This window comes from Erinaceus europaeus, unplaced genomic scaffold (genome assembly GCF_950295315.1).
Source record: "Erinaceus europaeus unplaced genomic scaffold, mEriEur2.1 scaffold_430, whole genome shotgun sequence".
Classification (NCBI taxonomy): Eukaryota; Metazoa; Chordata; class Mammalia; order Eulipotyphla; family Erinaceidae; genus Erinaceus; species Erinaceus europaeus.
In genome coordinates this window covers 61481-82996 of record NW_026647662.1, presented here as the reverse complement: position 1 = coordinate 82996, position 21516 = coordinate 61481, and the positions used below count along the sequence as shown (strand labels likewise).

The 21516-nt window shown below is 39.6% G+C and overlaps 2 protein-coding genes across 5 annotated transcripts in view; one reads left to right on the top strand and one right to left on the bottom strand.

Annotated features, from left to right (window-relative positions):
• On the top strand, positions 1-17788 carry RLIG1 (RNA 5'-phosphate and 3'-OH ligase 1). 2 transcript variants are annotated; one of them, XM_060184221.1, is made up of 7 exons: positions 1-156; positions 3591-3708; positions 5806-5901; positions 7827-7943; positions 9288-9485; positions 16058-16227; positions 17581-17788. In XM_060184221.1, the coding sequence occupies exons 1-7, from the start codon at positions 103-105 to the stop codon at positions 17767-17769; spliced, it is 942 nt and encodes a 313-aa protein (XP_060040204.1). In that variant the 5' UTR covers positions 1-102; the 3' UTR covers positions 17770-17788. The 2 variants fall into 2 exon arrangements, with proteins under 2 accessions (XP_060040204.1, XP_060040203.1); XM_060184220.1 differs by having other exon boundaries at positions 1-192.
• A 332-nt stretch (positions 17789-18120) lies between these two features.
• Positions 18121-21516, bottom strand: part of LOC103107449 (centrosomal protein of 290 kDa) — a 63467-nt gene continuing 60071 nt past the window's right edge. For 2 of the 3 annotated variants that reach the window (XR_009547997.1, XM_060184219.1), the window contains 2 exons: positions 20176-20255; positions 18692-18813 (listed from right to left, as the gene is read on the bottom strand). Coding sequence is in view for 2 of the 3 variants with exons in the window: in XM_060184219.1 (XP_060040202.1) it covers positions 18809-18813; positions 20176-20255 (85 nt within the window). In the remaining variant the exon portion in view is untranslated. Of the gene's footprint in view, positions 18814-20175; positions 20256-21516 lie in introns of all 3 variants that reach the window. The other variant, XM_060184217.1, reaches the window with a different exon arrangement.

Sequence of the window (21516 nt, the reverse complement as noted above, 5' to 3'; positions counted from 1 at the left end):
GGAACCTCGCGACGGGCGGCGGCAGACTCTCTCCCATGAGCCTCCGCGCCGCCCGCGAGCACTCGCGCTCTCTCTCGGCGCGGGCTGGGCATCTGGTTGACCATGCGGCGCCTGGGCTCGGTGCAGCGCAAGCTGCCGTGTGCGTTTGTGACCCAGGTGACCGAGGAGCCCTCCGCCAAAAGGGAGCACCAGGTACCGAGGAGCCAAGGCGCAGGAACCTGGCCTCCGGGTTGCGCTGGAGCCGCTCTGCAGCTGGGGGACTAGGCTGGGGGGCCGGGGAAGGGGCCTTAAAAGGTTCCGGGGAAGGTGTGGGAGAGAGAGAGAGACAGAGTGTGTAAGTTTGTGTGTGTGTGTGTGTGTGTGTGTGTGTGTGTGTGTGTGTGTTTGCTTCTCCCCGAACTTCATCTTTTTTTGCTTGTTAGGAAGGGAAGCACTGAGGTCATTTTTCAGGCCATGGATCGGGCCATTCAAACTTGCCAGGATAAGGGACGTTGAAAAAATGTGCAGTGCTAAGGGGCTTGCGAAATAGCTCACTTGGGGAGTGCGCTGCCCGCCCCCTCCTTTCTCTCTCTCTCTCCCTCTGCCATCCCCGCCACACACTTTATTTTTCATTGTCTTTATTCTTTATTGGATAGAGACAGCCAGAAATTAAGAGGGAAGGGGGAGATACAGAGAGACAGACAAGACACCTGCATTTTGCAAAGCTACCCATCCCCACCCCCATCCCTGCAGGTGGGGACCCGGGGGAGGGGGGCTCGAACAGGGGTCTTTGAGCATTGTAACAGGTGCAGGTGCACCGCCACCCGCCTTTTCTATATGAGACCGCGTCTTCAATATGCTTATCTTGTAGAGGTGGGCTACCACCCTTTGTGTGTGTGGGGGGAGACTCCTGAGTATTCATATAATCATCACAGTTCACACTTGACTATGTTTCAAGAGTGTGATGACTGACTGGGGTGGGTGAGGGAACTTGGCTTAACCTGGTCTAGTCTAGAAACCAACCCAGTGGCATTGTTGATTGGTTAACTGGGTCACTAAAGGTCACACCTCTCATTACCTGAAAAGTACCCACTTCATGGTAACTTTGCTGTTTCCATCTCAACATCTCCTGTTCACTCAGATCAGTGTTTCTAATAAAAATACTGATGAATTAATAAGAACCCTTATCAGGGTAGTTGTTGAATCTGTAGCAGCATCTCAGTTGTCAGTGGGCTGCTTCCGATTTATACAAAAAACAAAAAAAACCCTTGTCTGTGGATAGTGAGGTCACTCTGGACCCCCGATCACATCACCCTCACTGCTTTTGCCATTCAGACCCAAAGACTGTTAATCGTTGACTGCTCTGTTATCATTATCTTAGTTCTCATTTTCTAAGACACTGCCAAATGCAAAGCACTGGATAATATTTGTTGAAATAAAGTATAAACCCTGAAGTCATTTCATGCCGAGTCTGTTTACTTTAAACATCTGCGCCTTTTGTCTTTTCTGCAACTGTCACTGTTACAATTCTTAGTATTTTATGTCCTGGTTATAGTACTACCTATTTGTTCTTTTTCTTGTCACCCAGAAGGACCATCCTTTCTTAGTCAAAACCCTGTGTTTATTACTCATATGAGTTGTATTTAAACTTTGTTTTTTAAAACTTGATTCTAGTCCACGTGAAATACTGTTATCCTGAATAGTAATTCACTCTTAAGATTCTTTTCTCTGTCTATGTTTGCATGTGAGTGTTTGTGTTGGAAGAGGGATTCTTTATAAAAGTACATTCCTTTTGGGAAAATAAACCCTTTTTCTTACCTGTCAACAGTTAATATCTGTCAATACTGGTTTTTATAGCCCAGCATCCAAATTCATTTGGATGATTTGAGGCTTCTTCCCATGAATCACTACTGACCGACTCTAACCTCTCACAGTGGTCTCTTTCAGCTGAGTTCGCCCATGCTGTTAACATGCCACACACAATCCTGACTCAGTCTTACTCATTTTTGGCAGGCACTTAGTATGCGTGAATCACCTCTAGAATTTTTAATTTTTGACTCAGACCTACTCAGTGAAATCTTTGATCAACTTAGATGCCCAGAAATTGTGGAGGGATACACAGCTGATACTTGTTTGCTGTTTATATACATACTTCTTGTACACAGATGCCTTGTTACATCGGTCATGAAGTGGAGAAAGAAAAACGTGTGTGTGCATCCTTTGGACTCTTATGTTATTATTTGAGCATATAGGTTGTAAAGAATGGGAGATACGGGAGTCAGGCGGTAGTGCAGCAGGTTAAGCGCACATGGCGCAAAGTACAAGGACTGGTGTAAGGATTCGGGTTCGAGCCCAGGCTCCCCACCTGTAGGGGAGTCGCATCACAGGCAGTAAAGCAGGTCTGCAGGTGTCTATCTTTCTCTCCCCCTCTCTGTCTTCCCCTCCTCTCTCCATTTCTCTGTCCTATACAATGACAACATCAGTAACAACAACAATAATAACCACAACAATAAAAAAGAACAAGGGCAACAAAAGGGAAAAATAAATGAATTAAAAAAGAAATGACATTAAAAAAAAAAGAATGGGAGATACATCATTGGGAGATATTTATGGGCAGAGCAGTCTACCTGGGATCTTTAATACATTTAAACATACACATTGTTACAGGCCATGTTTTCTTAAGTGGTTCTACCACCACAGCTTAATGTGTATTCTCTAATACTCTGGTGATAAATTAGTCAGAAGTCCCCAGTCATTTTGCTTTAGCTTTGCATAAAGTACTGGATTACTACCAGAATGTGATTAATTTCCTCAGCTTATCTGATTCTGAAGTAGTACTTCCTCTTGTTCCTCTTAAGATTTTGCAGAAGAAGGTTTGTATTTTGAACTGTTTTCTCACATATGTAAGATCATGTTATTTCTGGTAATTTGACTTATATAAAACAGTGGACTCTTTTCTGCTGTATATATATTTAAGATTTATTTATTACATATGAGAGACCACTCTGGTTTATGCAGTACCAGGGGTCACACTGGGAGCCTAAGTCCGTGCACTTCCAATTCAATTATTTCTCCTGCTTTGCTTTCATTCTTCATGCTTTCTGTTGGCTTGTCTTCCTGACAGTAGAAAACCCATAAATAGGCCAACAACTTAGTACTAATAAAACTGGGAAGATTCTCCATGTTTGCTTTTTTTTGCATAGTACCTAAGTTTGAATAAGTAGCTTATCACTGTTGTCCTCCTCATTGAATGAAAGTTCTACCAAAGGCGAGTACTTTTTTAATTCACTCTATTTCCCAATGCGAAGGAAAATGTTTATATCTCAGAAGTCACTTAGCAAATAATCAAACACAGTGAGCATCTAGGGTAGTGGTAGAATACTGCATGTAACCTGCATCTTGCCAGTTTCCCAGCTGTGGAAAAGTGAAAAAAAAATATCTGTGGCAAACAGGCATTGATATGATATCAACAGAGGCAATACTTCTAACTTGTCTTACAGAAGCTTGTCCCTTAGCACTGGGGACATTTAGATCATTCCAGATAAGCAAGGGTATGTGTGAAGATTTAGATACTATCTTTCTTAAACTAGTTTTCTCTTTCTTTCTTGAAGCCGTATAAAGTTTTGGCAACTGAAATTATAAGTCACAAGGCATTAGATGCAGATATATACAGTGCAATCCCAACAGAAAAAGTGGATGGAACATGTTGTTATGTTACTACCTACAAAGGTAAAAATCAAACTCTACCACGAATTGTATTCTTCTTAGTAACTTCATACAAACACTATATATTTCATATCTATATATTTATCTGTGTTTGTGTGTATATGAAATGGAGCATTTATTCCGCATGGATCTTTGATTATGGCAAAACCCACTTTCACATTATGTTGTATTTTTCTCTTAAGGGAGGAAAGGAAGGTTACTAACATTTACTTAGCGTCAAGGACCAGATGGTATGATGTGCGCTTTCTATATGTTATCTTGATACAGTAAACCTTCGCATTGCACAGATGGAGGAAACTGAGCTTAGAGAACTTAGTCCAATTAAGACTGCTTAATTAGTGGATGGCCAAAGTGGTCATGGAAGCTGGGCTTGCCTGAGCTTAAAGCTTTCCTTATTCCATTCATCATAATTACTTTTACTACTAGTCATGGTATTTCTTAAAGCATTACAATTAAGTGTACTTTAAGAAGAGTTAGAAACTTTCCATTGTAGGTGTTTACTGCGTTGTTTTGTGTATCCATTCACTCTCCATCCATCTGAGCTGTTTCTCCTATTTATTTATTTATTTTTACACTGAACAGGTCACACACATTTCTTTAACTCCCTACTTTCAGTTCTTTTTGGATGCAGTAGTGGAATTGCTGGATCATGTGGCAATTCTATTTTTTTCCCCCATTCTATTTTGCTTGATAGGACAAGAAGAAAGAGGAGAGGTGGAGATAGGGAAAGAGAAAGCTGGACACCTGCAGACCTGCCTCACTGCTGTGAAACTCCCTACCCGGTGGGGAGTGGGCACTTAGGCCCTTACTTGTGCGCTCAGCTGGGAGTGTCACTTCCTAGCTTTAATTCTTCAAGCAACAACCATACTATTTTCCGTAGCAGGCATACTACTTATATTCCTTCCAGTACACAAGGGTTCCAATTTCTAAACATCTTCACCACCCTTACTTTTTTTTTATTTCTGTTTTCACTAAGCTAACTGTCCTCACGGGTATGAGTGGAATGCATTTTGTTTTTAAATGTTTACTAACTAAAAATGCAAAAGGTTCACTCAGCCAGAAGTGGCAGAATATAATTTTCATCTAGTTATTATCTATCAGGGTAGCTGATAAGTCATATAGAACAATCTCTGATTGCTATATTTGAAAGAAAGGTAAAAGATTTTCAGGCTTGAAATTTCTATTAAGAGACTTGAATGTGCCCTGTTAATGTATGATTGTGTATAATGGTGGCAGTTACAGGTTGGAGCTGAAGAAAAAAAAAAATTACAGGGCCAAAAAAAGATGATGCTTACAAATCTGTGTTTTATTGTAAGTAAATATTATACAGTATAGCAAGGGCATAGAAATTAAGAGTGTACATCATCACAAAGACTGTTTCTCCTAGCTGAAGCTCTGGAGAACAGAGGTAAAAATTCTTCCCTCCCACAGCCCAGCAGGAGATACTTGTTTTAATTAGGAACTACTGGTGTGTGTAGGGAATACCAAAAGCCAAGTGCAAAATAGTTTCAGCTGTAGATTTTTATAAGCCCCAAGGTCCCAGGTTCAATCCCCTGAAAACTGAGCAGTGTTCTGCTTTAAAAAAAAAAAAATGAGAAGAAAAAAAGATAAAAAAAAGAAAGCTCAGATACTCAGATACTGCCCTGGAACACCACAGGTCCATGATCAGAAGACATCACTCTTAATCTCATGTTGCGCTTTGATCAGGGGGTAGACTTATTTAGAACTCAGCCTAATTCCAGATTCTTTGGCAATTAACACTACCTAGCACATACTTAAGATCTTAAGATGTTTCAGGTGTGATAGGAATGGAACAGTGTAACTGTGTTTCCATTAGTGTGGAGGTACACTGTTTCTCACAAATGATAATTATTGAAAATATTACTGTGAAATGTCACTATGGAAAAATCACACCCCCATCAATATTTACCGGAAGACTTAAGTGTCATAGTCTTAGGTACCACTTGATACACTGTCAGACTGCATTTTTTTCCCCTTTTGTTTTTATCATCTGTGGAAAGAAATTAATCTGAAATTTCTTTTGAGGTAAGTTTAATTGTTTACTTTTTATCCTTAATCTCTTGTTCTTATATTTTTTAGGTCAACCATATCTTTGGGCTCGACTCGATAGAAAGCCTAACAAAGTAGCTGAGAAAAGATTTAAAAATTTTCTCCATTCAAAACAAAATCCAAAAGGTTAGTGCTTTTGTTGTTGTTGTTGTTTTTACCTTTTTAGTGTTTCATGATTTAAATAGCTGAACATGTTGCTTTTTTTTTTTTGGTGGTGTGACATTTCTTTATGTCACATTTTATGTATGTTCCGCTAGAACTAGTAGGAGGAATCAGAATGTACAGAATTTAATTTGGATGTGGTTCTGCATGGTAGCTACCTGTACAGTACAAAATTTGAGTGAAATACATTTTTTCTAATAATTTATAAAAAAATGTTTTCTATCGTGTGTCCTGTAAAATCTTAAGACTATTCCTATCATATTTTGAAGTGTTCCCCTAACATTTTGATGACTCTTCATCACAGTATATTGATTTATTAACACATACAAATACTGGGCTGGAAAAATAGTTCACTTGGGGGAGCTGGTTGGTAGTGCAGCGGGTTAAGTGCACATGGCACAAAGCAAAGTGGTGAAGCAGGTCTGCAGGTGTCTTTCTCTCCTCCTGTCTTCCCCTTTTCTCTCGATTTCTCTCTGGCCTGTCCAACAACGACAACAGCTATGACAACAATAACAACTACAAGTGCAACAACAAGGGCGACAAAATGAGAAAAATGGCTTCCAGGAGCAGTGAATTCATAATGCAGGTACCGAGGCCCAGTGATAATCCTGGAGGCAAAAAAAAAAAAAAAGTTTATTTGGGTAGTATGCTACTTTACCAAGGGGTAAGCCTAGCTAGCCCCTGCTGCATTGGAGAACGCTTTGGTGGTGGTGTTTCTCTGCATCCATCTCCCTCGTTGTTTCTGTCGTTTTTCTCTGAAGAAGTCATCCTAAACCTGTGAAACCACCAGTAACGATAGATAAATCAGTCAGTCAATCATCCAACATAATGGCTATGCAAAGAGATTTGCATGCCTAAAGCTCTGAAGTCCCATGTTCAATTCCCAGCACTACCATAATCCAGAGCTAACAGTGCTCTCCTTAAAAAAAGGCAGTCGGATGGTAGTGCACTGGGTTAAGCACATGTGGCGCAAAGCGCAAGGACCAGTGGAAGGATCCCGGTTGAGCCCGCAGCTCCCCACCTGCAGGGGAGTCGCTTCACAGGTGGTGAAGCAGGTCTGCAGGTGTCTATCTTTCTCTCCCCCTCTCTGTCTTCCCCTCCTCTCTCTCCATTTCTCTCTGTCCTATCCAACAAGGACGAAATCAATAATAACTACAACAATAAAACAACAAGGACAATAAAAGGGAATAAATAAATATAAAAAAATTTAAAAAAAAGAAAAAAGAATCACGGGGCCGGGTGGTGGTGCACCTGGCTGGGTGCATGTATTACAATACACAAGAACCCGGGTTCAAGCCCCTGGCCCCCACCTGCAGGGGGAAAGCTTCATGAGTGGTAAAGCAGGGCTGCAGATGTCTCTTTGTCTCTTCCTGTCACCCCCTTCCCTCTTGATTTCTGACTGTCTCTATCCAATAAATAAAGATAATAAAAATTAAAAAAAAGAAAAAGTCACACATATTATAGTGGCAAATGTTTTTTTCCCAAAAGACAAATAGAGAAATATACCATGTACAAATCTTAAAGGGTTAACAGTACTTTTAATTGCTACTTTTAAATGCCTCTGAATATTTTTTTAAGTCGCTAAAATACTCATTGCTGAAGTTACACTTATTCATATGTTAATATCTTTATGTATTTTTGTTCATAGTACATTCAAATCCACAAATTTATATTTGTCTACTATTCATAACCTATTCCTTTACAGATGGTGGTGTGTTCAGAATTTCAAGTATTCACTTACCTTGAGAAGTCTAGTCACTAGAAGTAGTAAGAAGTACATGGTGAAAATAATGGGGTTCATCAGTTGTCCCAATTTTTTGGTTGTTGTTGTTCAGTGTTTTATATATGTTTTTTACAAGTACTACTACATAAAAGGTTATCTATTTTAGATTTCTTTTGGAATGTTGAGGAAGACTTCAAGCCTGTTCCAGAGTGTTGGATACCAGCGAAGGAAATCGAACAATTAAATGGGAATCCGGTGCCAGATGAAAATGGGCACATTCCTGGTATCGTGACGTCTGAATCCCAGTTTTGTATTTACTAGTGTAAAGAACAAAAGATGTGTGTACTCCGAAGTATAGTATTTAGAGTATTTACCTGTATAGCATAAAAAGAGAGTAAAATTTGTTAAGGGTGACAATTTATAATAGATGTTTTAGGATAGGGTAGATAGCATAATGGTTATGCAAACAGACTCTCATGCCTGAGGGTCCAAAGTCCCAGGTTCAATCCCCCCCACACCACCATAAACCAGAGGTGAGCAGTGCTCTGGTGTTTCTCTGTCTCTCTCCTTCTGCATCTCTCTCAAAAATAAATAAAATATTAAAAAGAAAGAAAAAGGAATCAGAATTCCTTTAAAAAAAAAAAGCTGTTTCATAACTGAGAAAGTTCTTGGGGAAATAGAGAGCTCAGCAGATAGGCTATTGGCTTTGTCCTATCTGCAGCCCAGGTTCAAGGCCTGGAGCCACCTGGGCGGTACTGTGGTATCTGCTTCTCTCTATCTGAAAAAGTGGCCCAGACCAGTCAAATTGTGTATACACAGGGACCCCTGCTCCTCAGAAAAGAAAGGAAGTCCTAGGACCCAGCATGTAGTCCAGTTGTATGTGTGAGTCTCTGAGCCTGATCCTTGGCACTCTACCACCACAGAAAAATCAGTAATGGAAAAGAATATCCTCTCAAGTTAAAATTCTCTTCTACGATGGACAATTTATCTTTTTTTTTTTTTTTTAATTTATGAGAGAGAAAGACCAGAGCACTGTCCAGCTCTGGCATAAGGTAATGCTAGGGATTGGACTCGTGGCCTCTAGGTCCTTTGGCGTGCATATTTAGTACTCTAAACAGGCTGTGATATTTCCCAACCCTGACATGGTTAGTTTACTATTTATACTATATCAAAATTTAGTAGTGAGTTAGAACAATAATGTAGTAAGGTTGTTAGCTATGCCACTTATTTAAAAAGTTAGATATGTGAAAATACATCAAGAAAATATTACATTGGGAGTCCGGCGGTAGCACAGCAAGTTAAGTGCACATGGCACGAAGCACAAGGACAGGCATAAGGATCTGGGTTTGAGCCCCCGGCTCCCCACTTGCAGGGGGTTCGCTTCATAGGCGGTGAAGCAGGTCTGCAGGTGTCTATCTTTCTCTCCCACTCTCTATCTTCCCCTCCTCTCTCCATTTCTCTCTGTCCTATCCAACAACAATAATAACTACAACAATAAAAAAAAAACAAGGGCAACAAAAGGGAAAATAAATAAATATAAAAAAATTTTTAAAAATTACGTCAAATATGAAAACTGTTTTCATGGAAAGATACTGCACTAAAAAAAAATCTTTTCTTTAATGGCTAGGTTGGGTACCTGTGGAGAAGAACAACAAACAGTATTGCTGGCATTCCTCTGTAGTTAATTATGAGTTGGAAATTGCCCTGGTACTGAAGCTTCATGCTGATGATCCTGGTCTTTTGGAAATCAGTGCAGTACCACTCACAGACCTCTTAGAACAAACACTGGAACTTATAGGAACAAATATTAATGGAAACCCATATGGTAAGTCAGTCCTTTGGCCTACTTAGTAATATTAACTGTCACTAATAAAGAGAACTTCCTAGACTCAACATAAAAAAACATACACCATACGTGTGGGGCCTCATTTTTGGTGCTAAGTTTGCTGAGTTCTTTCTATATTTTGGTGATTAGTTTCTTGTCTGATGTATGGCATGTGAAGATCTCCCATTCTGTAAGGGGTCTCTCTGTTTGTTTAATAGTTTCTTTGGATGTGCAGAAGGTTTTCAATTTAATGTAGTCCCATTGGTTTGTTTCTGCTTTAGTCTTCCTTGCAATTGGGTTTGATTCATCAAAGATGTCCTTGAGGTATAGGTGGGAAACTATTTTAGCAATGTTTTCCTCTAAGTATTTGATTGTTTCTGGTCTGACATCTAGGTCTTTGATCCATTTGGAGTTGATTTTTGTTTTTGGTGAGATAAAGTGGTTCAATTTCATTCTTCTGCATGTTACAACCCAGTTTTCCCAGCACCATTTATTGAAGAGAGCCTCCTTTTTCCATTTAATCCTTTGGGCCCCCTTATCAAAGATTAGATGTCCATAGGGTGGGGATTTATTTCTGGGCTTTCAAGTCTGTTCCACTGGTCTGTGTGCCTATTTTTGTTCCAGTACCATGCTGTTTTGATGATGATGGCTTTATAATATAGTTTAAGGTCTGGGAGTGTGATGCCTCCATTTCTGTTTCTTTTCCTCAAGATGGTTTTGGCAATTCTAGGTGTTTTCAGGTTCCAGATAAATGATTGTAGTGTTTGTTCTATTCTCTTAAAGAAGCTTGGTGGAACTTTGATGGGTATTGCATTAAATTTGTATATGGCTCTGGGGAGAATATTCATTTTGATGATATTTATTCTTCCAATCCATGAGCATGGGATATCTTTCCATTTCTTGGTATCAGTTTCTATTTCCTTGAGTAGCGACTCATAGTTTTCAGCATACAAGTCTTTCACTTCTTTGGTCAACTTTATTCCTAGGTATTTGATTGATTTTGCTGAAACAGTAAATGGGAGTGATTTCTGGATGTCTTCTTCTTCAGATTTAGTGTTTGCATAAAGAAATGCCACTGATTTTTGTACATTGATTTTGTAGCCTGATACCTTGCTATATTGCCTAATAACTTCCAGTAATTTTCTGCTGGATTCTTTAGGTCTTTCTATGTATACTATCATATCATCTGCAAATAGTGAGAGCTTGACTTCTTCCCTTCCCATCTGTATTCCTTTGATTTCTTTCTCTTGCCTGATTGCTATGGCAAGAACTTCCAATACTATGTTGAAGAGTAACGGTGACAGAGGACAGCCCTGTCTAGTCCCTGATCTGAGGGGAAATGCTTTCAGCTTCTGTCCATTGAGTATGATGTTGGCTGTAGGTTTGCTATATATAGACTCCCCTATCTTGAGGAATTTCCCATCTATTCCCATTTTTTGTAGAGTTTTGAGCATGAATGGGTGTTGGATTTTGTCAAAGGCTTTCTCTGCATCTATTGAGATAATCATGTGGTTTTTGGCTTTGCTTTTATTGATGTGGTGAATGACATTGATTGACTTACGGATGTTGAACCAGCCTTGCATTCCTGGGATGAATCCCACTTGGTCATGGTGAACAATCTTTTTGATATGTTGCTGTATCCGGTTGGCCAAGATCTTGTTTAATATTTTGGCATCTATGTTCATCAGAGATATTGGTCTGTAGTTTTCCTTTTTTGTTCTGTCCCTATCAGCTTTTGGTATCAGGTTGATGTTGGCTTCATAGAAGGTAGAAAGGAGTATTCCTGTTTCCTCAATCTTATGGAAAAGCTTAAGAAGTATGGGTACTAACTGTTTCCTGTAAGTTTTGTAGAATTCGTTTGTGAAGCCATCTGGTCCAGGACTTTTGTTGTTGGGGAGATTCTTAATAACGGTTTCAATTTCTTTGTCTGTGATTGATGCATTTAGATTTTGTAGTTCTTCTTGGGTCAGTTTTGGAAGTGCATATGCTTCTAGGAATTGTTCCATTTCTTCCAGATTCTCTAGCTTGGTGGCGTATAGTTCTTCATAGAAGTTTCGCAGGATTCTCTGGATTTCTGTGGTGTCAGTTGTGATATCTCCTCCATCGTTTACAATTCTATTAATTTGAGTCTTCTCTCTTTTTTGTTTGGTGAGTCTGGCTAGGGGTTTGTCAATTTTGTTTAATCTTTCAAAGAACCAACATTTGGCTTCATTGATCTTTTGTATGGTTCTTTTATTTTCGATGTTGTTTATTTCTGCTCTAACTTTAGCGATTTCTGTCCTTCTGGATGCTTTAGGGTTCCTTTGTTCCTCTTCCTCTAAGTCCTTGAGGTGTGCAGTAAGGTCGTTCATTTGAGCTTCTTCTTGGTGTTTAATATGTGATTGTATGGCTATAAGTTTCCCTCTCAGTACTGCTTTAGCTGTGTCCCAAATATTTTGATAGGTTGTGTCTTCATTTTCATTTGTTTCCAGGAACATTTGAATTTCCTGCTTGAGTGAGTCTCTGACCCAGTGGTTCTTAAGGAGTATGTTGTTTAGTTTCCAAATTCTGTGACTTTTAATAATTTTCTGTTTGTTGTTAAATGTTAGTTTTACTCCACTGTGGTCTGAGAAGATACTTGGGATGATTTCAGTGCTCTTGAATTTATTGATGCTGTCTTTGTGGTCTAACATGTGGTCTATCCTTGAGTATGTGTTATGTGGATTTGAAAAGAAGGTGTATCCCAGTTTTTTGGGGTGAAGGAGTCTGAAAATGTCCAAGAGGTCTAGTCTGTTAATCTCTTCATTCAATTCTCTTGTATCTTTATTGGTTCTCTGCTTTGTTGATCTAAGTGTGAGAGTGGGGTATTGAAGTCTCCCACTATTATTGTATTACTATTGATGTATTTTTGAAATTCTTTCAGTAGGTGCTTGATGTATTTAGATGGTCCCTCATTGGGTGCATAGATGTTAATAATTGTTAAGTCTTCTTGGCTGATTGATCCTCTAATCATTATGTAATGTCCTTGCCTATCTTTTATTACTTTATTTAATTTAAAATCTATCGTGTCTGAGATGAGAATGGCTGTTCCTGCCCTTTTTATGGTCCGTTAGCCTGTATGATAGTTTTCCATACTTTCACTTTAAGTCTGTGTTTATCTTGTTGTGACAGATGGGATTCTTGCAAGCAGCATATGGTTGGGTTATGTTTTCTGATCCATCCCCCCACCCTGTGCCTTTCTTTCTTCCTTCCTTCCTTCCTTCCTTCCTTCCTTCCTTCCTTCCTTTCTTGCCTCCAAGACTAGTACTGGGGATTCAGTGCCTGCACTATGAATCCAGTGCTCCTGGAAGGCATCTTTTCCTTTTTTTTTTTTTAATTTTTTTTATACTTATTTATTTTCTCTTTTGTTGCCCTTGTTTTTTATTGTTGTAGTTATTGTTGTTGTTGTTGTTGTTGGATAGGACAGAGAGAAATGGAGAGAGGAGGGGGAGTGAAAGACAGACACCTGCAGACTTGCTTCACCGCTTGTGAAGTGACTCCCCTGCAGGTGGGGAGCCAGGGGCTCAAACTGGGATCCTTACACTGGTCCTTGTGCTCTGCACCATGCGCGCTACTGCCGACTCCCCCTTCTTCTTTTTTTTTTTTTCTAATTGAATAGGACAGAGAGAAATTGAGGCGGGGAGAGACACCTGCAGATCTCTTTCACTGCTTGTGAAGCTTCCTTTCTGCAGGTGAGGAACTGGGTTCTTTTAAGTGCTATATATGCTTAACTAGGGGCTCCCCCATGATGTGTTTTTCATTGACTAATTAGTATTTGTTGATTAAAGTAAAGAATGAGTCAGGTGGTCCGAGAGAAGGCACAGTGTATAAAGCACTGGACTCTCGAGCATGAAGTCCCAGGTTCAGTCCCTGGCAGCACATGTACCAGAGTGATAACTGGTTCTTTCCTCCTATCTTTCTCATTAATAAATAAAATCTTTAAAAAATCATAATTAGGGACCAGACGGTGGTGGCACAACTGGTTAACCGCACACATCACAGTGCACAAGGACCAAGGTTCCAGCTCCTCACCTCCACCTGCAGGGGGAAAGGTTTATAAGTGGTGAAGCAGGGCTGTAGGTGTCTCTCTGTCTCTCTATCTCCCCCAACATCTCTCTGTCTCTATCCAATAGTAAACAAATTTAAAAAATCATAATAGAAAAAAAGAGAATGAGTCAGCACATCAAACATTAAAATATCTATTGCGATGACCTGAGTACAAACCCTGAGGGCATTATGGAGTATTTCATAGATAGGGGATGAAGATAGACCACAGACTTAAAGGCAGGGCTAGTGGTCTCCTTTATCTAAATTAAAAGTCAACCCATGAGCGAGTGGAAAGGATCCCAAGACTGCAGTTACCAGTGGTTTATCAGCAAGCTTTGAAGGAGACTTGATTGCAGCAAACAGCATAGAGCAGCAGCAGGGGAACTTCGCAAAGGCCAGGTAGTAAAGATTAGTGCTTTCTGGGCTGTGTCTCTGAAGCTGTCAGCAGACAGGGCTGAGCTGCATGGCTGTACTTTTAAGTCAGTTGAAACTGTTTAGAGAATCAGGCACTAGGCTAGATTTGTGTCTCAGGCCCCTCGTTTGCAGACTGCTGGTATAGAGAACACAGAAGTAGAATTTAGATTTCATAGGATACTATAGTGTGGGCTGTGGAGGCGGCTCAGTGCAAAGAGTGCAGGACTTAACATACATGAGGCCCAGTAGTCTTTTTTTTTTTTAATGGATCTGGGAAGTGGGTGTGAAGTCACCAAGAACAAGCACCTAGGTTTGAGCCTCCGTTCCCCATCTATATGGGGTATGCTTCACAAGCAGTGAAAAAAATAGATGCCTGTCTTTCTCCCTTCCCCTCACATTTCAATTTTTCTGTGTCCTGTCAAATAAAATTAAACAAGAAAGAAAAAAAAAAAACGGGAGCTGTGAGGAATAGACACTGGCGGTGGTGGGTTCATAGTGCTGACATTGAGCCCTGGTGGCAATTAAGAACAAAAGATGTCACATTTGAATGAACAGAGTGGTTTCTCTTCCATGAAACTACCTAAAGTCTTGGTAAATTTATTCTTACCTTTTAGAAAAACTATTCATTGATGAATTGTCATTTCTAGGACTTACCTGCTCTGGGCTGACTTACAGAAAGAAAGAACAAGGGGGCCAGCTGGTGGCGCACCTGGTTAAGCACTCACATTACAGTGCACTAGGTAGGACCCAGGTTCAAGCCCCTGGTCCTCACCTGCAGGGGGAAGGCTTCACGAGTACTGAGTGAAGCAGGGCTGCAGGTGTCTCCCTCCCCTCTCAATTTCTCTCTGTCTCTATCGAATAATAAATGAATAAATAAAAATAAATATACAGATAGAAAGGACAAGACAGAGGCAGAGAGAGACACAGAAACCACAGCATGAGGACCAGGTAGTGGGATACCTAGTAGAGACCACACATGACCATGTGCATGGACCTAGGTTCATGTCACCGGCCCCTGCTTGCAAGCGGGAAAGCTTCACGAGCAGTGGAGCATTGCTGCACACATCTCTCTGTCTGTCTCTCTCTCTCTCTCTCTCTCTCTCTCTCTTTTTCCCTAAATTTTTAGTGCCTTTATTTGTTGACTAGAGATAGCCAAAAGCAGAGGGGCTGGATGATGGTGTACCTGGTTGAATGCATATGTTACAATGCACAAGGACCCAGGTTTGAGCCCCGGTCCCTTCCACCTGCAGGGGCAAAGCTTTGCAAGTGGTGAAGCTGTGCTGCAGGTGTCTGTCTCTCTCCCTCTCTGTCACCCCCTTCCCTCTCGATTTCTGGTTGTCTCTATCCAATAAATAAAGCTAATAAAAATTTTTTTTTAAAAAGAGGGAGTCGGGCTGTAGCGCAGTGGGTTAAGCTCAGGTGGTGCAAAGCACAAGGACTGGCATAAGGATCACGGTTTGAGCCCTGGCTCCCCACCTGCAGGGGAGTCGCTTCACAAGCAGTGAAGCAGGTCTGCAGTTGTCTTATCTTTTTCTCCTCCCTGTCTTCCCCCTCCTCTCTCCATTTTCTCTGTCCTACCCAACAATGACGACAACAATAATAATAACTACAACAATAAAACAACAAGGGCAACAAAAGGGAATTAATAAATAAAATATTTAAAAAAAAAAGATAGCCAAAAGTAGAGATGGAAAGGGAGGGGTAAGAGAAACACAGAGACACCTGCAGCCCTGCTCCACCACTCACAAAGCGTTTCCCCTGGAGGTGGGGACTGACATGAGTCCTTGCACATTGTAACAGAATCACTCAACCCAGGTGCCCCACCACCCAGCCCCTCTCTCTTCCTTCTTAATTTCTGTCTCTGTCAAAAAGAAAGAAAGCAAACAAATATGGCTGTGGAGTGGTGGATTGAGTCAGTCAGAAAATTAAAAGAACTCAGAGCACTGAAGCTTTCTTCAAATCTGGGTCACAGCACGATATAACAGTACTCTCTCCAGTAAGCTATTTTGCCAACCCTGTTCCTAAAGGTGCCAATGACTTTTTCCTTTTTTTTTAATGTTTGTATGACTAACGACATAATTCTGACCATCTAGGATTAGGAAGCAAGAAGCATCCATTGCATCTTCTTACGCCACACGGCGCATTCCAGATAAGGAGCCTACCCACTGTGCGGCACAGTGAATTGCTGTCTTGGTTTGAAGGCTGCAGAGAGGGCAAAATTGAAGGGATAGTTTGGCATTGCAACGATGGCTGTTTAATCAAGGTGAGAGGAGAACGGGGTCTGTCTTCTTGCATTCATGTGTAGTACAAGGGATATGAGGATTCTCTGTACGAGTCGGCAGTAAGCCTGATGAGCAGTTATGGGGTGAAATTGTTTATAGAACCCTCCCTGCTTTTGTACACATTCTCCTCCTGAGAATTCATCTTTGACACTATTGCTAAGACTCCTCCTCCTCACATAGCTCAGCTTTCCCCAAAACTGTACTGATTCTAGAGTTTGCTGAGCAAGGAGAGTACGCAGGTGCTGACTAGCATGTACCACCAAATGAATTCTTTTTGCACGTTTGTGCCCTTTGCTTTGGACTTGGCCTGTCTGATTTCTGAAGTTTGTAATGTTCAAAACGGAGTCTACTCCTATCAGCTCCCTCTCAGCAATTCACTAAATGAAAAACAGGTTTTTTTTATCCCTCCTTTCCATTACTTCATATACCTTGTTTTGTCTTCCTTCTTTTTTTTTTTTCTTTGCTGGGCCTTCACGGCTTTCAAGCTGCCTTTTATTTTTTTTCAGAAAGAAACAAGGCAGTGAGAGAGGCCAAGAGGCCACAGCACTGAAGTTTCCTCCTGTGCTGTGAGGGCCGGGCTTGAACCTGTGTTCTGAGCAAGACAAGGCAGGTCACGGTCTTGGTGAGGTAGCTTGCTGGCCCCTGCTACTTATCGCTTCTTCTATATTAGTATTTTGGGGTTGGGGTGAGCCCACGTCCAGTCCTTCGTACCACCGGTAGCCTGAGGTGAGCACTGTTGTGGCCAAACCCCCCCCCCCCCCCAAGATTATGTTCTATTGAATATCCCAGTTGGTTCATAATTTTACCTTAAACCAAGATTTGAACTTGAATTATATCACCCTCCTAAACATTGTGATCTTTGTCTTCTTGTCCTGCCTGTCCATTCTTTGAAAATAAAAGCCAGTGTTACTCCATGGTGACTTTTCATGCTCAGGTCCCTCCTCAGCCTTCCGGAAGGCTCTCTTGCCCGTCCCCAGACACTCACATCTTAATTCTGTTGCTGCTGTGTCAGCTTACTGCAACCAGGAGAAAAGTGCTCTGTCACAAGATGCTCTCTTTGGTTAGAAGCCTGCTTGCCCACATTATTCAAGTAGCCGCCTGTCTTACTCATTTAATATATTTAGATGGAATTTACCATACTTAGATGGAATGCAGGCCTGATTATATTCCTGGCATGTTTCTAAGTGCTGGGAATACAGAATGAGTAAAATAATGCATATGCCTTCCTAAAGCCCACATTCTCTTGGGGAAGATAAGCAGTAACCATGTCAATATGTGTGATTGAATGAAGAAGAAAGAGGTGAATGCTAACACCCAGGATTTCTCTTCCGTAGGTCCATCGCCATCACCTTGGCTTACGCTGGCCAATTCCAGACCCTTACATGAATTCAAAACCAGTTCTTGTCAACATGAACCTGAACAAATGTGGCATTACATTTGATACTAGGTGTTTGTTTAATCATTTTTCAAAAATAGATAATCAGAAATTTAGCAGGCTTAAAGATATAATAATTGAAGTATAAACTAGAAATGTAAAGTCAATCTTGTCATTGTTATATCTGAATATTCAATATGCTGCTATGTTTAAAAGTTGAAAATACAAAGTTTTAATTTATTATTCCATATATATATATATATTTATATATATATATAGAGAGAGAGAAAGGATGGGAGGAGAAAGTGTGTGTGTTGTCTTTTTGGCATCTGAAGGAATGATATCCTAGTTGCAGAGATTCAGTGAGAATTTTATTTAGAATAAGCAAATGAATTTTAATTTCTGAACTTGAAAATGTTGATAGTATACTCCCAGCTTATACAAAGGTTGGTTATCTGTCCAGAGTAACTAGATAGTAAATAAGTAGGAAAGAAACCAACAATTTTGGTAGCATTTATTTTCAAAATTAAAATTAAATAGTTTGAACTTTAGTCTTACGAGACTGTTGTCAAAACATATGGCTCCACCTCTTAACATAGACACCTGTGCACAGAAATGTAATTGCGGCTTGAGAATCTTACACGTACGTAAAACTCCAATTTTAAATGTGTAATTATTAGCATTTACAACCTCACCCACTAAAAAAGTGATCAAAATATGAATGTACAGAAATTCACCCAATTCAATGACTATTTGATAGTCATACTTATATTCTAAAAGTGTTTAAAAATATACTTTTCTTACATGCTGAAATTTTTTCTATTTCATTTGCTAAAACTTCCAGTGTAAGTAAAGGTACAAGGTACAAGGTATTAGGAAGTCACACAGGTCAGAAACTACCTGATTTCCACGTGTGATTTTACCCTTTATATAGAGTCAATAAATAGATGAAAATGACATGCTGCCCTTAATAAATGGGGAAATTAATAGGAGTTTCTTCATCTTCAAACTGTTGAGCAAAATCAGGACTAGTTAATTCAAATCTATATTGTTTTGAAAGTTTTTTTAACTTTTCTTCTAAAAGAATATTTTTTTTTACTTCTTCTTTATAATTATACTTCAGATCTTCAATCTCTTCAAAAAATGAAGGATCAAAATTTTCCAGTTCTTTTTTCAGCTTTTTAATTTCATCCTAAAAAGAACATATTACAGGGTTATAATACATTCTTAAGTCTGAACTAAAGAGATTTAATAACAAACATGTAAGCCAAAGAAATCTAAATAATAAAGGCAGAAGTATTAGGGAATCAGTTTAAAATTTTGAAGGATTTTTTTTTTTGTACAGTATAAGTAACTAGTTAACTGTCAAGCTATTTGTTCTTTAAGTTATAACTGAGGCTTTGACTCAAATTTATCTGCTCTTAAATTAGTAATGGCAGTGGGGATTTAATCTTCTAGCCAATTAAACAGACTGTTTACATCACTGATGTTATTTTGGTTAGGAATCTTTGAGGCTTCATTTATATTTTCTTTGCATTACCTAATTTTTACTGAATAAATCATGGTCACATAAATGTGAATATATGTATGATCAGAGAAACTACAGCATTTTTTCTGCTAAGAATTAGACATCTGACACAGGGCAGTTGACTCTTGATTGACCATTAGAACAGCAAGTAATTATTATTCATATTCTGCTCTATTTACATACAGATCCTTAAAGAGCAAAAGTGTAGCAGGTCTCTTTCCCTTTTTTTTTTTTAAGGGAACAGTCCTAAAAGGAATTTAAAAAGGAAATTTAAAAAGGCAGTTTCCAAGGCAACTTAAATATTAAAAAAATATCGAGTTATATTTGTGACAAAATTGATCCACTCCTTAATTCCTTTTGTTTTATGTTTTGGCAGCTCTTGTTTAATGAGTATTTTGACATGGCTATATAAATATAATGAACTTCTCAGTATCAAGATCGAATAATAAGTATATAAAACTCAGGACTCCTTATGATAATCACTTAATTTTTTTTTTTGCCATCAAAGATACCATTGGAATTTGGTGCCTGCGTGACTACACCATTCCTAGATGCCTTTTCTCTTTCCTTTGTTATAGAAACAAAGAGAAATAAAGGGGGCAGGCAGTGGTGCAGTGGCTTAATAGGCGCACACAGTATGAAGCATAAGGACCCAGGCAAGGATCCCAGTTTGAGCCTCCCGCTCCCCACCTGCAGGAGGGAAGCTTCACAAGAGGTTAGGCAGGTCTGCAGGAGTCTTGTCTTTCTCCCTCTCTCTCTTCCCCTCCCCTCTCAATTTCTCTCTGGAGAAAGTGACACCCGTAGTACAGCCCACCACTTAAGCTTCTCCCTGCAGATAGGGGCTGGTGGCTTGCACCCTGGTCTCTGCATGGTAACGTGTGCACTCTACCAGGTGTGCCACCTCCATGCCCCTCATAAATACTTGAATCCAATAGATGATGATCATAAAAACAGTCACAATCCTTTTTTTCACAGAACTTAAAATACCAAGTCATTTTTAAAAAACTAGTTGGATATAAATATTACCTTCAAATACTGCTTCTCTACGTCTGAGGTTTTGAGTTGTGCTTCTAAATCTTGTACTTTTTCCTTTAATTGACCGGGATCTGTAAAAGCAATAAAAATTAGATTCCAATTTTTTCCATGATGAACAATAAAGGGTTTGCTTATATATAAATGTAGACAATTACAGAATTCATAGTCAACCCACATCTGTGACCTTGGGAGAACTACTGCAGTTTCCAGTGGAAGGGATGGGACATGGAACTCTGGTGGAAGGAATAGTACGGAATTCTATTCCTGTGATCCCATAAGTCAATTTTAAATCTCTAATTATTTTTTTTAAAAAAGGATTTGTTTTAGAGAATATTCATAAAACTATGACTGAGAGTGAGATAATACAGCACTTTGTTGCTGGAATGCATTTTAGGCTGTAAATATCATGAGAAAGTGTGATAAGCAGACCATGAGAAAAGGCATCTACTAGAAAAATTCCTGACAGGGAAGAAATTTTTCCAGAGAGTTCCAGAACCAGGAAAATGTCTTTTGTACTGTGTATACAGCAGGAGAATGAAGTACTACCATGAAGTGGCTACAAGATACTCTAGTTACTCAACAGAAGTGGTTAGTAAATGTAGGGTAATACAGCCTGACTGTCCAGTTACTAGGTTGTGGAAAAGTCATGATGTATTTTTCTGTTTTTCTATGCAAATATGTGTCCTGCTTTTTCTGGTAAACCAATACAATATTAAAAGTATGCCTGCTAGGCTGGGTGAGTGATATGATAGTGCAGCAGAAAGGCTTTGTTTTGTGTGTGTGTGTTGTTTGTTTTTTATACTGCTCCTACCTCAAGTCTGTATATCGGATTTTATAATAAGACTCCATTGCTATTAAGATTTTTGCTATAATTGTCATCTTTACTAGAAATAGGTCTTAAGTATTTGTTAATTGAATAATAAGAGAGGAGATAAAGAGAGCCAGAACAGCTTTAAACAACAGATTAATCTTGGGACCTCGTGCTTGGAAGTCCAGAATTTTAGCCGCTGTGCCACCTCCCACGCCTCTAACAGTGTGCTCCTGTCTTGTAGCTATGGAAGGTAAAATGCTAAAGTTTCAGAAAATAGTGGGTAGCAAATAAGATTTTCATGAACTGCAGGAAGCATATTCTATTAAGGTGTGTCCTTGGAGCTTATAACCCCTTAATTGTAAGCTGGAAACAAGTACATGTATATTTAGAGATTTATTTCTCAGTGAGAGAGAGTGAAGCAAAGAATCACTCTAGCATGTGTGAAACTAGGGATCAAACTCAGGCCCTCAATCTTCTAATTCTAGCACGCTAACCTCTGTACCAGGAGACTATACTGAGTT